Below are 18105 nucleotides of genomic sequence, written 5' to 3' on the forward strand. Positions count from 1 at the left end.
AATGTTCCGTAGTGGTGCGTCATGGGATTTGTAGTTTAATACCGCAGGGATCTTAACTTCCGCAATAAAAGTCTAATCCTTCACGCATGTTGTCGATTTCCGGTTTATTACAGTCAATCAAAACACACAAAAGATGCTAATTATATATTTTTAAAAATCAAATGTCAACGAACACACTTTAGTGCCAGTACATTTCCAATTCGACAAGGAATATTACAAGTAAGATTAAAATTTTCGGCATGAACTTTAACCCTTTGTGTAACTCGTCCTTAAACCAGTTAAAACCAGTTAATCTTACCCTCCTTTGTTTGGCAATTAGAACTACAACTTTGGTCCAGCATTGGAATATTTTACACAGCACAACATAAAAATAGAGAATTTTTTTTATCAAAAGCACTAAATATCACAATATATATCATATTTTTAAGTCTAAACTTTTTGCCATTATATTGATTGGTCACATGATCCAGCCGATTACACCAACTCGGCTCGTTTTCGTACACTTTTGAGGGTAAAATTCCTCCCTGGTTGACATTTTGGTTGACACACACACGCTCACGTTTTTATGGCACAAGAGGTCATCAGTTAAAGGGCCAAACAAGCAGAGTAAAGCAGAAGAACAGTAAGAAAACGTTGTATAAAACAGAACCATAGAAATTGTCATGTGACATGACTGTAAACACAGCACACATGGAAGCAAACACCGTAAACTTGAAAAATGTCCATGTAACCGTGGCAACACCAAAACAGCTGATAGTGTTTTAACTGTTTGAGCACATTTCATGCATTGTTATTATTGTTGTTATTATTATTTTTGTTATGATTATTGTAGTATGTAGCGTTGTGTCCCCTTTCCACAGCAGAAGTGCAAGAGCTGGTGGGTTTCAAAGCCAGGACGTCATTCGGCGTAGTGCATGATGGACTCCACGTAGTTTCCGGGGAAGAGTCCGGTGGTGGCGTTCATCACGCCTTCGAACCAGCCGTCCTCGTTCTTCTTGACGACGTAGATGATGGCGCCTTCCTGGAAGGAAAGCTCGTCCTCCTTGTCGGCCGCGTAGTCGTAGATGGCCACCACTGGGGGAGGGGGGGGGGGGGGGGGGGGGGGCACAAAAAGGGCTATTTGGCGGGCTAAAATGCTAACAAGTGCTCGCTGGAAGAGATATAGTTTGTTGTGTGGAATTGGGTAAATATGGCGACTATTTCCTATAAGTTCGCAGATACAAGTACTGTAAGTACCCAATGTGCTTACTTATTGAAGTGTTAGTACGGCAATGAAAATACGCAGGTCTGATTCCCACCCATCAGCATGTGACCCTTTTTACCTTTCTCCAGGTAGTTTCTGGGGGCCCAAGGCGGGTCTTCCTCGGCATACGGGTCGCTGTACTCCACCACAGACGAGTCATCCTCTTCCTGTCCTTCCTGGACAGGCCGAGTGGGAGGAGTCTCCTCGGTCCTGGAAGGGTCCTCCAGGTGAGGTGGCGGGGGCACGTCTGAGACTGGAGGCGAGAGGTCACCAGATGGGTAAGTAATCCCACTCACGCTCCCCCCCCCCACCAAGTACTCACTGGACTCCTGAACCCGTGCCACAAAGCCCATGAGAGGAAGCTGAGGCGTGAACTGCAGGAAGGAGGGCGGCGGCGGGGGCGGCGGCGAGGCTGCAAACACATCAGTGGTCAAATGACGGCGCGGTCAAGCGGCGGCGAGCGTGCTCGCAGTGCGCATGCTAACCCGGGCTCTGGCTGTGGTAGGGGCCACCGTTGACCTGGTTCTGCGTTGGGATTGGCTGCCCGGTCACAGACGGGGGGCGGCGGTACGGCAGAGACCCGCCCACCTGCTGCGCCTGCTGCCGAGGCTGAGGCCGGTTCATGCTGTAGAACTGAGGAACCGCCGGACCTACGCCAAACAGGAAGTGATGAACGACGGCAGGAGTGAAGACGACAAGCGTCAATCAAAAGCAAAAATTAAAGACGGTTCGGACAAGGCGGGGGTCAGAGGTCAGGGTAGAAACTGACCTTCCTCGGGCGACGACGAGGAGAGGAGAGAAGGGTGCGGGGGCGAAAGGCCGGGCGGGTTGTGGGAGGGGCCGGGCGCGGCCCCGCAGGGCTTCCAGCCGGGCAGAGGGGGCGGGTGAGTGCGTTGCGAAGGCGAGGTCAGCGGCAGGAAGGCGTTGGGCCGCGTTAAAGTGGCGGTGGAGGAGGAGGAGGAAGAAGAGTAGGAGGAAGAGGAGGTCGGGGAGGAGTTAGGGGCCGTGGAGGAGGAGCTAGCGGGTCCGGCGGTTGGGGAAACTTGAAGGAAGGAGACAGGATGTTGACCGTGGAAAGCCAACGGAACGCCGCGTGTGTGTGTGTGTGTGCGCGCTACCTGGGAAGGTGGAGGGAGGGGAGGGGGTTGGCACGGCGATGGGAACGCCGACGGATCCGCTGCCGCTGTTCTCTCTGCTGCTGCTCCGACTGCTGCTGCTAGGATGACTCCCCCCGCTGCTACCGCTTTTAAAACACACAATTTTTTTACAAAAATGAGATAATAATAATCATAAATAAGATTTGAAAAGTCCGGAATGGCGACATAAACATCATAAAACATGAACGTAGACGCCGCAGCGGGCTGATGGAGACAGGAACATGTTAGGACCACGTGGAGGAAAAAAGCGTTAGAAGCAATAGAACAGATGGAAAAGTTGTGAGGATCTGATTGGTTGAAGGTGCTGGATGAGGGCGGGGCTAACAAAGTCATCAGTAATTTTACAAGAATTCAAAATATAAATAAAGTTGTGAAAAATGTATAAATCCAAATTAATTTGACAAAAATAAATAAATAAAATGAATCCGCCCCCCCCTAGCCCCCCCATCCAGAAGAACCTTCAAGCCCAAGCGTGAGGAGAAAAGCCACAGCAGGCGACATCACGAAGATCGATGTCTCTTTAGGACAAGGAAGGACTTTGGCCATCCTTCCGCGGCGGCGGCGGCGGCCATGTTGACGACGCTACCTGTACGTCCGGGGCCGGTGGCTGAGCGTGGCCGTGCGCGCCGGACTGCTGGGAAGCTGCCCGGCGGCGGCCATATTGTTCCTGGTGGGGCTGGAAACATAATCATTGGGAACGACCGGCGGCCGCACCGGCTCCAGTGTCCTGTAGGGGGAGCTCTTCCTGTACGTGCATAAAAGGCGAGGGCGTCACAACGTCTGGCATCACCTCGGAAAATTTACATTCCTGATGGAAAATACACAGAATTCCGTACTGCTGCAGCAATCCCTCATTTATCACGGTTATGTAACTTAATTACAGCATAGAAAACGTATTACCCCATATAGTAGGCATAATAAGCTAATTAGCTTAGCATCGGTTGCGAGTAGCCAAGACATTACACACACCAAAGACATTTAAATAAAGAAGCCGCAAAATTCAAACAACCGGGATGTGGTGAGGGACGACCGTATAGCTAATAAAGCTTTAATGGTGGCCACAGTTTGACCCTGGAACAGATTATTTCCTATTGGCCACATTCTTTATCAAATGGAACATATTGTGTTAAATTCGGTTGTGTGTGTGTGTGTGTGTGTGTGTGTGTGTGTGCGCAATGACAGAAGGTTTTGGCCTGTTGCTCACAGCATGACACTAATCCTCTATTCTTGTGTGTGTGTGTGTGTGTGTATATATGTGTGTGTGTGTGTAGAGATACTTATTGCTCAATCTGTGTCATCATGTGTCATGTTGTGTTTCCGACCTAAAACACCCACATGGCTTTCACTTTGGGACTCTAACGCTAACAATAATTAGCATGCGGTGCGTTTGGAAGCAAAAGGCCAATCAGCGGGTCGTCGGACCAGCCAGGAACGCCGACTCCGGGCCTCTAGCAGGATGCTAGTTGTATTATCTTTACAATATGTAGCCCGCGTTGTTCGACAAGACGGACCGAAGTTGAAATCTGGCATAGCGCTCCCGGGTCGGAGGAAAAGTGTTAAGAACGGTCGGTCCGGCAGCGAGAGGATGAGGAGGAGCAAGAGGGGCTTCGTTGGGATGGCTGACCTACATGTTGGAGGAGAGATGGAACAACAAGCTTTCATAACGCATGATGTTATTCCTCTCAGCGCCGCGTGTGTGTGTGTGTGTGTGTGTGTGTGTGTGTGATGTCATCCCCTGTGCCGACTCCAATTTGTAATCATCTGGCCTAAGGATGTTTCCACACACACACACACACACACACACACACACACACCAAAGTTAAGGCTGTTCCAATTCCATCCACGCAATGAGAAGACAACGGCAGCGGAACATGAAGGCAACACGAGTTCCTACCCAAAGATGCTCCTTCCTGCTCTGGGGGGGCTGGGTGGTTTCTGGCTGGGGGGATTGGACCTGGGCAGCCCGCCTCCCATCTTTATGTTCTCCTGCCCGTTCACCTGTTGGGAAATGAGAAATTTTCACTCTCATAAAAAAAAAAAAAAAAAAAAAATCACATCTGATTTAGCCTAGTTAGCATCACAGGCTGTGACCCTCAGCGACCCTTAGCTACTATTAGTCCAAAAATATGCATATTTAAGCAAATGTTTTGCCTAAATGAAACAATTTCAAGCATAAAAACTGATAAATTAATTAAAATACAAATATAAGGCATTCAAAATATACATAACCCATACCAAATTAACTATAGGGGTGCTAGTTCATGACCAGAGAGCTCTAATAATGCTTAAAAAGACATTTAGAGGGTCGTAAACAAGTTTTTCAGGCTCCAGCTATGAAAATATTGCATTTATAAATAAATGGTCGGGACTGGAACCAGTTGGGCAGGATGAGCCAGCTCTATTCTTACTGGTTTACTGGTTTAATGGTCTTTTGGGCAGCACTGGGCTATAATTTAGTGCTACTTGACTTTGTGATGTAAGAGCTGGTCCTTTAAGTTTATGAGTTTAGTCCTCATGACACGTTGCTATCGGTTCCTGGTCGAGTCCTCATTGCTGGTTTGTGTTTTTACCGTAACGATGACGTTGGTTGCATTCTTACCTTGAACCTCAACAACCACTTTAACACGTCAATGAAAGCAACGTGAGCAAGGAAAAAAACAAAGAAGGAGTCAGCGTCAATAAAAAAAATAACAAAATCCGGAGGAGCAAATGGCCATTTTTGCAGCCCCACCTTGACGCCATGTCCGATGTCATCCAGCACGGCGTAGTCGATGGGCTTGCGTATGTACCGCACGGGCCTCTCCAGATTGGGCGGCGCCACGATCTTATGCGAGCGCGACGTGTTCTTATTGGTGGTCAGAACGCCGATCTCCCGCCTGGCCACCTTCTCCTTGTGGATGTTGATGGTCTGCAAGGAGAAGCCGACAAGACGCACTCGCTCACATCGATAACGCAGACTCTTTTCCAAACAGATGAGTTCATCACGGGCGTTCCGCTCGTGACCGCTGATTAGCTGATTAGCACTTTGCGGCGTCTGTAAGCTCGTCCAAGTGTGCTGCTTTGTGCCGGAGAGAATCGCCGCCTGCGCGCAACGCTCGCCTACGCAACAGCTGCGACTGTGAACACGCTGTGCCGCTTCCGTGATGACAGTCTCAGGCCTGGAACCAGACCCACTGTGTCACGTGACTTGTGCACGCACGGAAATGTTGACACGAAGCAAGATTTAAAAAGAATGAACGGGATTCGTATGGGAATGCTTTGAGGGAGACCCTTTCCCGTTCCCAATTAGTTGCTAAAGTGTTGCGTCATCACCTGCGCGATGTGGTTGACGGAGCTCTCCATGCATCTCAGTTGCGACGTCTGGATGTCCAACATCTGCAGCACGTTGTTGGCCAGCGTGTTGATGAGGTAGGCCACGCTGGCCAGGGACTGAGTGGTGTAGCTCTTGGTCTCCTCCAGCGCTCCATGCTTGTCTGCAGCCTGCACACAAATACACGTTTGAGTCCGGAGTGTGCGGAACAGGATTCCTCATTCGTACTTGGAACATTGAAAACCTGTTCAAGACCTTTTAAATGCAGTGTATAACTCTATTAGAGCCCTCTAGGCATGAAATAACACCCCTATAGTCACCTTTATATAGCAGGACTTCAGAATGTAACATTACTGACATCAATACTACATCTGAATGTCTTATATTCGTATTTTAGTACATTTAAAAAAATATATTAACTGTATTAACTGCATATGATAGGGGTGGACAAACTGTGGCCCACATTGGGATCCGCAAAGCGTCTTAATCCGGCCCACCGGACATTTCCAAATGTATTTTAAAATTCCCGTATATTCCCACTGCAAGGCATGGTGGTACTCCTTTTCCCAACATTTGTTGCATTTTGCTGGATATCAAATTGATTTTTTTTTTTTTTACAAAAAAATCTGACAAATTTCATATAATATGGCAAAAGCAGGCCCCCTAAAATGTTCGTACGCCCTCCTAAATAATTTTATATTTTTTATAGATTTTTTTTTTTTGCAAAAAAAATCTCTGACAAATTTCATATAATAGGGCAAAAGCAGGCTAATAAGCTAGCCAATAAGCAGGCTAATACTAGCCTACTAGCCTAATAAGAGGGAGAGGATCGTCTTAATCCCTTAATCGTCTTAAAATTCCCGTATATTCCCGCTGCAAGGCATGGTGGTACTTGAGTACTTGTGGTACTCCTTTTCCCAACATTTGTTGCATTTTGCTGGATATCAAATTGATATTTTTTTTTTACAAAAAAATCTGACAAATTTCATTTAAAAAGGCAAAAGTAGGCCACCTAAAATGTTCGTACGCCCTCCTAAATAATTTGATATTTTTTATATTTTTTTTTTTTACAAAAAAAATCTCTGACAAATTTCATATAATACGGCAAAAGCAGGCTAATAAGCTAGCCAATAAGCAGGCTAATACTAGCCTACTAGCCTAATAAGAGGGAGAGGATCGTCTTAATCCCTTAATCGTCTTAAAATTCCCGTATATTCCCGCTGCCACGCATGGTGGTACTTAAGTACTTGTGGTACTCCTTTTTCCCAACATTTGTTGCATTTTGCTGGATATCAATTTTTTTTTTTTTTTTTACAAAAAAATCTGACAAATTTCATATAATATGGCAAAAGTAGGCCACCTAAAATGTTCGTACGCCCTCCTAAATAATTTGATATTTTTTATAGATTTTTTTTGTTTGCAACATTTTTGTTGCAACATTTGTTGCATTTTGCTGGATATCAAACTATGCTGATTAGGTTGTCAGAGAAGTAAACAAGAAGGAGTTAGCATACTGTATTGTCCATAGCTCATGTTGTTGTTGTTGTTGCAGCTGGACTACCCAGCATGCCTTGCGGCCACTAGGAAATAATAGTTTTAAGTTATTGATTTTTTTTGTACAAAAAATCTCCGACAAATTTCATATAGTAGGGCAAAAGCAGGCTCCCTAAAATGTTTGTAAGCCCTCCTAAATAATTAGATATTTTTTATTGATTTTTTTATTTTTTACAAAAAAACTTCGGAATTGTATACAGGGGCCACGGCGTTCCTTGTAGAAATAAAGTTAGTGTGGATCTTTATTTGACAGCATAACATGATGTTCTATTTTAAGCATGTGTGCATATAGTATATACAGTAGTACAGTAATACAGTAATACATCTTGGCTCACATTGAGTAAGACACTACTGTACATCACATTACAGTGTGTGTGTGTGTGTGTATGTGTGTGTGTGGGATGCATGCGTCTGCATGACCGCATGTGTCAACACGTGTGTGACCATCTGTGTGAGCACATTTGTAAGCTTAGGGGTTACACGCAAATGACGATGGCGTGTGTGTGTGTGTGTGTGTGTGTGTGTGTACTACCATGATGTAGGTCAGTGCAAACTCATTCATGCCTGAGGCTGACAAGAAACACACCGACACCAATGTGTGTGTGCACGTGCACACACACACACACACACACAAGTTCACGCCGTGAGTCAGTAAAAACGGAAATATGTAAATAATAATGAATAAAAGTTTGCCTGATGGTTTTGACCTACATTCGGTTTACATTGGGAACCCCCTGACCTAAAACCTCGCACCTACCTCATCCCTATCCGGTCCTTTAAAGTGGCGTTATTGATTATTCGGCACCAGCTAGCCCAGGGGTGGGCAAACTACGGCCCGGGGGCCACATCCGGCCCGCCAAGTGTTTGAATACGGCCCGCCCAATCTTTCCAAAGTATTTAATTTAAACTCAACATACAACCTGGCATCATGGCCTGAGCCAACCTTTTGATGGTTGTATCAATTTCGTTGTTTGACATGGTCTGTTGTTTACAAAGTGCTCCTGAAAAAAGGGACACAAGCACATAATAATAATAAAAATTAAAATAATAATTATTATAACTATTGTGATTATTATATTGATTATATTAATGCTAATTATTATATTAATTATATATAATAATATTGTTATATTTGCATATTTTACATAATAATAATATAATAATTATTATTTTAATTTTATTTTAATTATTATAATATTTTATTATTTTTAAAATATTTAAATATAAATATAAAATAATAAATAATAATAGCAGATTGCATGACAATTTTACAGATACAATAATACCAGGTGGACTGTTACGTGTAAAATATATAGTCTGCCCCCCCCCCCCCCCCCGGAAATTTTGTTATGTCAATGCGGGCCGCGAGTAAAAAAGTTTGCCCACCCCTGAGCTAGCCCATCTCCGCATCCAACTCCGTGCGGTACCACCAACAACATCTTCACTGTCTTCGCCACGAGATATCTGACGTCCAGTTCGCCCTGACCTACTTTGATGGCTGCCTCGCCCGGCCAGAGGACACAAACACACATCAACACACGCACACACTACACTACTCTGTCTACACACCACAAGATCATACAGTAGATCTCTTCCGGACCGGACCAGGTTCCTCCGACTGAACCACCAAGAGTCAGCCCCCGCCTGCAGCGCCACCATGTGTTTCCAATGAGACTAGGATCTCGCGTTACACGAAGACTACCGTACAGCTAAACGCTAGCAGCTGTGACGGACGCAGAAGAACGGAGGCGGGACTTGTCGCAACCAAATCGGGTTTGAATTGGAATGTTTCACCCCCAGGAGATGTTAGCAAGTAGACGCGCGGATCGCCGGACGATGAACACGACACAAACGTGTCAACGTGCTTCAACTCCTCTGGGAAGACATGACGCTCAAGCTGGCCATCTCTTAGTGGCTGGTGGGCGGGGCCTACAAACCAATCAGCCAATGAGCCATCATCTTGTCATTCATGCTAGGAAACTGTCAGAACCGTTTTGCGCAAACGCATCTTTCAGACAGCAAATTAGTACTCAAAATATTACATATAGGCACATTATATATTGTGAAATCAATACTGAGCATCATAATATTTATAAATGCAACTTTTTAGAATCAAAATAATGTTGTGATAGCTAATAATGTTTGAAGATGTACAGTATATTGACTCTGAATGATCTGTGGCAGTATTTAGCAATTCGTGAAGCGATTCTAGCGGCCATTATTCCAGAGTCCCATGTAAAAAACGCCGTTTTACGAATACCCACCCGGTGTTTACAGCTACATCGAGTAAGGGAGGGGGTTAAAGGCATTTTTCGCAATAGCATAACGAGATGTTTCATTCGGCGTGCTTGTTAGACACATTTGAAGCGTTCATTGAGGGAGGGGGGCGCTTTGAAAAGTAAAATAACTTTATGCTAAATTCCCAAACCGTACACAAACAGTCGACACCAGTCTGGGCTTTTTTGGCAAAAACGTATGACTTTAGCTGAATGAGTGTGATTAAAAATCAGAATATAATCGCGTTTCTACGATGAGCCACCGGTGAAAATAAAATGCGAGTAACATAACGGAGCACAGTCCACTCATCCCCGGCGGTCCGCCCACTCCATACTAACGCAAAGCCCCGATACGGAGCTCCGCTTCCCGGCGTGAATCTCCCAAAGACCTCGTACCTGGACATAGTTGTTCTCGCAGTACTCGGCCACTCGCTCCAGGTTGGGAAAGCTGTCCAAGAGAGCTCTCCTTCCCGCGGGAATGTCCTCTTCCAGCAGCATTTGTAACTCCGCCATCTTTACATGTTTGCCTCTCGAGCTAGCTTCTCCAGCCAACCCCGCACGAGCTCTCCGCTGTGGTGCCTTCAGGGACACTGGGAAAACGTTCAGTCCATAGGCAAGCGGAACTTTTAAACACAAAAAGACGCAATAATAAAATATAATTACATTTTAAAATATTGACAGCAACATATCCAGATACTACTTACTTTACCGTTTTAGAAATCACTTTCAGTAATACAAAACAGAATATGGGTAACGAGCATTACGTGATGACTTTAAACGCACCGCACTGCAACTCCCTTTGTGAACGTTCATTCATCTTTTTCAAAATTCATATGATAAGACGTTTATTTACACCCATTTACTCCGCTTGTTTGATTTAGAAGATATGTATATAGTTTTTATTTGATCACACATTATATTTACATTGGTCCATATAAAATATTGATGTATATTTCAGCTGTGACTGAAGCATTCAGATAATATTCAATTCAAAAAGCCAAACCCAAGTACCAAAAAATCAGAAAGAGCATGAAAACAATAATTTTGTCGACAAGATGCTAGGTTTATTTCTATTTTTACAACAATAAGAAAAAAAAACACAGGATAAAAATGAAAAAGTGTGCAAAAGATATACAAATAAAATCAGTAAATACGGTTCATGGGACTTGGATAAGGTTTCAGGCAGAGATGTCCAAGTTGTCCTCTCCTCTGGGATAACCTTCGACCTCCATGGACATCAGGAACTCTGCAAGGAGAAACAGCGCCCCCTTCGTCTTAGCGTGTCATTACATCAAATAGTGTTTATCTTGTTGTACGGTACCTTCCGTGTAGTCGATGTCTGGCCTCGTGGAGATGACAGCCCAGGCCACGCCCACCAACAGTGCCACCACCAGGTTGACCACGATCCACGGCCTCAAGATCTGCTCCTCGGAACCAGGAGGCCTACAAGAGATGAGATGCGACTCAAATCGAGCGTTTGGAGATAGAAAGCATTTGAGAATAAAACGTCCTCACCACAGCGTCTCATTGGCCGAGGGATACAGGTTGATTCGATCGCTGGTCATTTGTTGACTGAGGGACAGGATCAGTGCGATGAAATACACTGACAACACACACAAGATCATCTTTGTGCTCAAAAACCACATACGGGAACTGAAAGACAAATGTGCAGTTTGTAGACGACCACGATGTATCCCCATGGACATCCCACGGCTTTGTTTCCGTCAAACTTGAATACAATAAAAGGTACAGTTTTTGCAGCACGTTGACGTCCGCCATGATGGAACAAAGAAGCGTGTTGCATATGAATTCAAGAATAAGTTGCAATTATTAACAAGTGAAACTATATAAAACTACTGCAGTATGTCAAATACTATGTAGGATACATAGCAGGATGACTACAGTACTTTTACTGCAGAATTCATAGGGTTGAAACACAGTTTCCCCACACTGAGCAACAAAAAAACGCAAAAAAGGAAAGGTAAAAAATAGTACACTGAGGACATATTACAGTAAAAAAGTACTTACACATCAACAAATTATGTGTTTTTTTTATATTAAGAACTGATGTAGAAATACAAGGCGGGAAAGCAGTGGTTTGTAGAGAGCAGTGCTGTCATTAGGCATATTTTAGGTAATGATATTTTTTATAGATTTTATAGCTGTATAGATTTTTATAGATTTTATAGAATTTTTTTTTACAAAATAAATCTCTTTTATTGATTTTTTTTTACAAAAAAATCTCTGACAAATTTCATATAATAGGGCAAAAGCAGGCCCCCTAAAGTGTTCGTAAGCCCTCCTAAATAATTTGATATGTTTTTATGGAATTTTGTTTATTTTTATTGATTTTTAATTTTTTTTAATTTTATTTTTTTTACAAAAAAATCTCTCAAAAATTTCATATAATATGGCAAAAGCAGACCCCCTAAAATGTTCATAAGCCCTCCTAAATAATCTGATATTTTTTATTGATTTTTAAAAATTGATTGAATTTTTTTTTTTTAATTTGTTACAAAAAAAATCTCTGCCAAATTTCATATAATAAGGCAAAAGCAGGCTAATAAGCAAGCCAATAAACAGGCTAATACGAACCTACTACTAGGAGTAGTAATAATCAGAAGAAGAATAATGATGATAGTAATAATAATAGGCTAATAATAATAATTTGTGTGTACTTGTGTACATTTAATGGTGGCCTAAAACTATTATTGAGTATGTCTACTAAATCTGTACAAAAGTGGGAAAGTTATATTCCACTTCTTATTTGTTTTGGGGATTTTTTGGAATATCTGCTACATTCATTCACATTCCCCCCCGTCTTCAGAACCTAGTGACGCCCCAGGTAGAGAGACACCCACAGTGCTGGTGCCGCTGGTGCCGTGGTGCATTCACTTACAGAAGGAGGCCAGAGCTGCGGGATCCAACGTGATGAAGCCCCTCAGAGCCATGGAGGCCTTGGCCAGGTTGACTCTGCACGAGAAACCAAAAGTGAATTTGCATATTTCCCCATCAAGTGGAGGTCAGAAGCCATAAGGTGAAGAAGATGGCGCCCTGCTGCCGTATCATACACGACATGTAAACATTACATCATCTTTATGTAAGCGGACGCGGCAAACAGGAAGTGCACCTGTCGAAAGCGGACACGGTGCTGATGGCGAGGAGCAGGTAGAGCAGAGACTGCGAGGTGTAGGCCAGCGAGTGGTACTGCTGCAGCAGGTTGGCCAGCGTGGACATGTGCTCGCCCGCCAGCACGTACACCACCGTGATGTTCCACACCGCGTAGCCAGCCAGGAAGCCGTGGGAGAAGAGACCCAGCACCCTGACGGGAGGCAACGCGTCTTCAGCTCGCATCGATCCCAGGTGGGTGATGGTTAGTGATCATGACTTATGGTCAACACCTGAAGCTGCTGTGGACCTTCATGGCGACGTCTCTGGTGGTCCACACCTGTCTGGGCTCCAGGTAGTCGTCTGTGTGGTCAGGATGTCGAAACTGTTCTACTCGCTCTGCCTGGAAACGCCCTGGAAACACACACACAATTTTTTTTATTGATTTTTTTTACAAAAATCTGACAAATTTCATATATGGCAAAAGCAGCCCCCTAAAATGTTCGTAAGCAAACCTAAATAATTTGATATTTTTTATAGATTTTTTTAATAGATTTTTTTTTTTTTTTACAAAAGAAATCTCTGACAAATTTCATATAATAGGGCATAAGCAGGCCCCCTAAAATGTTCATAAGCCCTTCTCAATAATTTGATAATTTTTATTTTTTTTCATAGATTTTTTTTTATTGATTTTTTTTTACAAAAAAAATCTCTGACAAATTTCATATAATAGGGCAAAAGCAGGCCCCCTAAAATGTTCGAAAGCCCTCCTAAATAATTTGATAATTTTTCTAATTTTTTTTTAGATTTTTTTTCATTGATTTTTTATTTTGACAAAAAAAATCTGACAAATTTCATATAATAGGGCAAAAGCAGGCCCCCTAAAATGTTCAAAAGCCCTCCTAAATAATTTGATAATGTTTACAAATTTTTGTCCTACTATATGAAATTTTATAGATTAGTTTTTTTAATTGATTTTTTTTTACAAAAAAAATCTGACAAATTTCATATAGTAGGGCAAAAGGAGCCCCCCTAAAATGTTTGTAAGCCCTCCTAAATAATTTGATAATTTTTATATATTTGTTTTTATAGATTTTTTTTTCATTGATTTTTTGTTTTACAAAAAAAATCTCTGACAAATTTCATACAGTAGGGCTTTTGCCCAACTATATCAAATTTGCCCCTGAAAATGTTCGTAAGCCCTCCTAAATAATTTGATAATTTTTATAGATTTGTTTTTTTTAATAGATTTTTTTGATTGATTTTTTTAACGAAAAAAATCTCTGACAAATTTCATATAGTAGGGCAAAAGCAGGCCCCCTAAAATGTTCATAAGCCCTCCTAAATAATTTGATAAATCTTTACAGATTTTTTTAATAGACTTTTTTTCATTTTTTTTTTACAAAAAAATCTAAATAATTTTATATTTTTTTATAGATTTTTTTTTTTACAAATAAAATCTCTGACAAATTTCATAAAATATGGCAAAATATGGCCCCCTAAAATGCTCCATGATTTTGGGTTTCAACTCACTGTTCCTCTCCACGAAGCCCCTGCCAACAGGCTGGCTGTGTCCGTGGGGGGCGGAGAAGAGGGAATGCTGGGGGATGGGCGTGGGGGCGTCCGTGACAATGTCATCATCCTCCGCCCCGAGGTCGTTCCCGTGATGCTCCGTGGACTTCACCTTCCTGCACGACAGCATAGCGGCGTCTACTAGGAGGTCCCAAACAAACCGAGGAACCTTCTTCCGTTCATCGGGACACGTGGTCACCACCTCTTCCTTTTGGTCCTCCTGGTCACGGGGACGCTCGCTTCCTCCTCGTCCGCCACGGCATCTGTCGTGTTGCCGTTGGGCGTGTCTGCATGCTCGCCTTCCAGATCTAAGGACAGTGAGGACCAGGAAGAGAAGAACTTTGGAACTGATGCTACAAGGACAAAAGTATTGGGACAAAAGTCCACTTGTTGCTTCATGGAGGCGTCCCAATACTTGTTTTCATATGACTTGTTTTTCATAGGACATCTAACAGTTTGGAAGAGAAAAAGCTGACCAATCGTGGAAGCCTTCTTCTTTTTCTTCTTCTTCTGTGGTGCCGCATCCAGGAGGTCAGGGGTCAGCGCGTCGCTGCTCTTGCGGGCCACGTCCTGCGCCTCCACGTCCACGTCCACGGCCACTGCAGGGACACAAACACGCCGCGGACGTGTCGCTGTTGACAAGGCGTTGACATCGTAAAGGCAAAGAGGAAGTCCCGCCCCTCCTCGCTCCTCTCACCTTCTACACTCTCCCCCCCGCCGTTGACCTCCTTCTTGGGCCTCTTCTTCTTGCCCTTGGCGGCTGGCATGGTGGCGTTCTCTGCGGCGCACCCAAACAGTGGTCAGAAGGTGCGCAGCTCGCGCTTATTGAGGTCGGTCAAGTCGGAGAAGATTGGATTAGCTTGAAGAGCAGCTGCTGCTCTTCTGCTGGGCTTTGACTCCATCATTGGGTCACAGCCCGTGGAGGAAAAGCCCACACGTTAACACCCACCAGTCGCTTCATTAGGTACACCTGCACGTCAGGCACTGTCAGCGTGAGACAATTAGATGTTGGCTACTAACTTAAGATAAGATAAGATAAGATAAGATAAGCCTTGATTCGTCCCACAAGAGGACATTTCAGGTTCACAGCAACGAAAGACCAGATCAGAAGTCAAATCAGAAGTTTTATAGACTACATACATGTTGACCAAGTCACAGGTTTACTGTATTTGACAGTTATTGCATGGTTTATTGCACGGTTTATTGCACGGTTTATTGCACGGTTTATTGCACGGTTTATTGACATGGTTTATTGCGCGGTTTATTGACATGGTTTATTGCATTGTTTATTGCACGGTTTATTGCACATTATTGCACAGGTTATTGCATGGGTTATTGCATGGTTTATTGCACGATTTATTGCATGGGTTATTGCACGGTTTGTTGCACGGGTTATTGCATTGCTTATTGCGCGGGTTATTGCATGGTTTATTGCACAGGTTATTGCATGGTTTATTGCACGGGTTATTGCATGGCCTATTGCATGATTTATTGCACGGTTTATTGCATGGTTTATTGCACGGGTTATTGCATGGTTTATTGCATGGTTTATTGCACGGGTTATTGCACAGGTTTATTGCACGGATTATTGCATGGTTTATTGAACGGTTATTGCATGGTTTATTGCACAGGTTATTGCATGGTTTATTGCACGGGTTATTGCATGGTCTATTGCACGGGTTATTGCACGGGCTATTGCATGGTTTATTGAGCGGTTAATTGTACAGGATTTTTGGAGCAGTTTTTTAAAGAAACATATTTCAATGATATGATAATCTGTTCATTTTATTATTATTATTATTATTATTATTATTATTATTATTATTATTATTATTATTATTATTATTATTATTATTATTATTATTATTATTATTATGTATTGGTTATCTTTGTAGGAAATCCAAAATGGAAAAATCTGCAGTAATTTTACAAGAATCAAGTGAAAATATTGAAGGAAAATATAACAATATAACGTAATATTATGTGGAAAAATGACATAATTTTAGTATCTTCAAGTTGAAATATTAAAGAATAGTTTCTTTTAAGTTGGAATATTCTGGAAAAACAAAGAACAAACAATGAATACCGTAAAATGGGGTAATAAGGGACCATTTGCGGGAATTTTTTTGTTCCAGAATATGAAAAAAACAACACAAAGCAACTTCCTGTTTAACACGCAAAGGCAGAATTACATTGAAAACATTTTCCTGAAAATTGTCCCTTATAACCCCGTTTTACGGTAGTGCTGTAATTTTTGGTTATGCTAAGTTCTGCTTTAAAAGAGTCCAAATTTGACGGGAATAATTATTAGTAAATATTGTAAGTAAAGTAAGGTAAGTAAGTAAGTATGTAAGTAAATATTACTAAGCATGAGAAGGACATTTGCAAGAAGAAGGTTGAAATCATTTTGTAAGATCAAATATTCTCCGGGGAATCTTGGAACGCAACACAGTCGTGGGAATCTACGGAATTGAATCCAGGGGTAGAATCCAGCATGGAAGGTTGGTTGCAAAGCCGTACTCACCAGTCCGACTTCCGAGTGGAAACAAGCGACGGTCCTCTGCACGTCTGAGCTCGACGTTCAAAGACAAACCCAGCCTCCTTCCTCCGACAGGTCTGGTCTGAAGTCTGCAACGAGGTCAGGGGGACAGTGGAGGAGGACGGCCAGGCGGGCTCGTGTGCAGACAAGTGGATTTGTGATGATGTCACGAGCTGCGGCTAAGTAGCCACGGATGCTAATGTAATCCTTCAGCCTGGCCGCAGGAAGCTGCTGCGTCTTCTTCGCCGACCTTTGCTTGGCTTTCAAATCACTTTTGGCGCCTTCACGTTTGAAGAGTAGAATTTCTAAAATGTTTTTTTTAACATTATTAGAGCCTTCTAACATGACATAACACCCCTACAGTAACTTTTACACACCCAATATAGTAGATAATATAATAAAATAAGACGTTTAAGACATTAATAAGACTCATATTTGTGTGTGTGTTGCTATAAATGAGTTCCTGTGCTACTTCCTGTCACTTCCATGTGACAGGAAGTAACATCAGGGGTTCTGAGTTGTTGAGTTTTTCATGGAATGTAATTGAATGTAATTGTATGCATCCATTCATTCATTTTCTACCACTTTTTCTACTGCTTATCCTCACGGGGGTGCTGGAGCCTACCTCAGCTGTCTTCAGGCGAGAGGCGGGGTCCACCCTGGACTGGTGGCCAGCCAATCACAGGGCACATATAGACAAACAACCATTCACACTCACATTCATACATTCATTCATACCTATGGACAATTTGGAGTCGCTAACTAACCTAGCATGTTTTTGGAATGTGGGAGGAAACCGGAGTACCCGGAGAAAACCCACGCATTCACGGGGAGAACATGATGGAGGGTGGAATCGAACTCAAGTCTCCTAGCTGCGAGATCTGTGCGCTAACCACTCGTCCACCGTAATTCTATGCATTTATGTAAAAAAATGCATACAATTAGCTTGAATATTCATTTTTTTTTTCACTATTATGCTGCGTTCAACCAAGCAAGAGCCAAATCTATGAATAAATATGAAGTGGTAAGGGATGGCAGTATCTACAGGCTGTAAAATATCATTTCCAACTCCAAAGAATTGCAGAGAAATATGCGAGGAAAAAGCAAGAAAAGCCCAAAGATGATCAGAAAGGAGTGAAGATGTTTTGATCCGAACACGGAGGCTGCAGAGCTGAAGACGGTGACACTTCCGCCACCTGGTGGGGAACTTGGGGAATTGCACTTTAGTCAGCTTTTGGCCCTTCTGAATAAAAACAATGTCACAAATGAGCGGAAGTGGAAGAAATTGCACTTTTTGTTCCACGTGTTGTTCCACAGGTTCTTCTATGATATTGTTTTGTTGTTTT

The 18105-nt window shown here is 42.9% G+C and overlaps 2 protein-coding genes across 5 annotated transcripts; both read right to left on the reverse strand.

Annotated features, from left to right (window-relative positions):
- Positions 1 to 117: 117 nt before the first annotated feature.
- Positions 118 to 10765, reverse strand: LOC131135462 (abl interactor 2-like). Of its 4 annotated transcripts, XM_058081323.1 has the most exons (13): positions 10695 to 10765; positions 9937 to 10130; positions 5713 to 5880; positions 5132 to 5308; positions 5000 to 5017; positions 4295 to 4398; positions 2987 to 3145; positions 2362 to 2486; positions 2013 to 2285; positions 1729 to 1893; positions 1566 to 1655; positions 1323 to 1496; positions 118 to 1074 (listed from the first exon to the last, which is right to left on the reverse strand). In XM_058081323.1, the coding sequence occupies exons 1-13, from the start codon at positions 10699 to 10701 to the stop codon at positions 899 to 901; spliced, it is 1830 nt and encodes a 609-aa protein (XP_057937306.1). In that variant the 5' UTR covers positions 10702 to 10765; the 3' UTR covers positions 118 to 898. The 4 variants fall into 4 exon arrangements, with proteins under 4 accessions (XP_057937306.1, XP_057937307.1, XP_057937308.1 ...); XM_058081324.1 differs by lacking the exons at positions 2013 to 2285; positions 2987 to 3145; XM_058081325.1 differs by lacking the exons at positions 2013 to 2285; positions 2987 to 3145; positions 5000 to 5017.
- tmem237a (transmembrane protein 237a) lies at positions 10072 to 18089 on the reverse strand. The gene is made up of 10 exons (XM_058081328.1): positions 14918 to 18089; positions 14697 to 14819; positions 14423 to 14528; positions 14182 to 14336; positions 12942 to 13062; positions 12671 to 12862; positions 12440 to 12513; positions 11056 to 11143; positions 10862 to 10983; positions 10072 to 10786 (listed from the first exon to the last, which is right to left on the reverse strand). Exons 1-10 carry the CDS (start codon positions 14985 to 14987, stop codon positions 10719 to 10721), a joined length of 1119 nt encoding a protein of 372 aa, XP_057937311.1. The 5' UTR covers positions 14988 to 18089; the 3' UTR covers positions 10072 to 10718.
- Positions 18090 to 18105: the final 16 nt, after the last annotated feature.

This window comes from Doryrhamphus excisus, chromosome 9, assembly GCF_030265055.1.
Source record: "Doryrhamphus excisus isolate RoL2022-K1 chromosome 9, RoL_Dexc_1.0, whole genome shotgun sequence".
NCBI lineage: Eukaryota > Metazoa > Chordata > Actinopteri > Syngnathiformes > Syngnathidae > Doryrhamphus > Doryrhamphus excisus.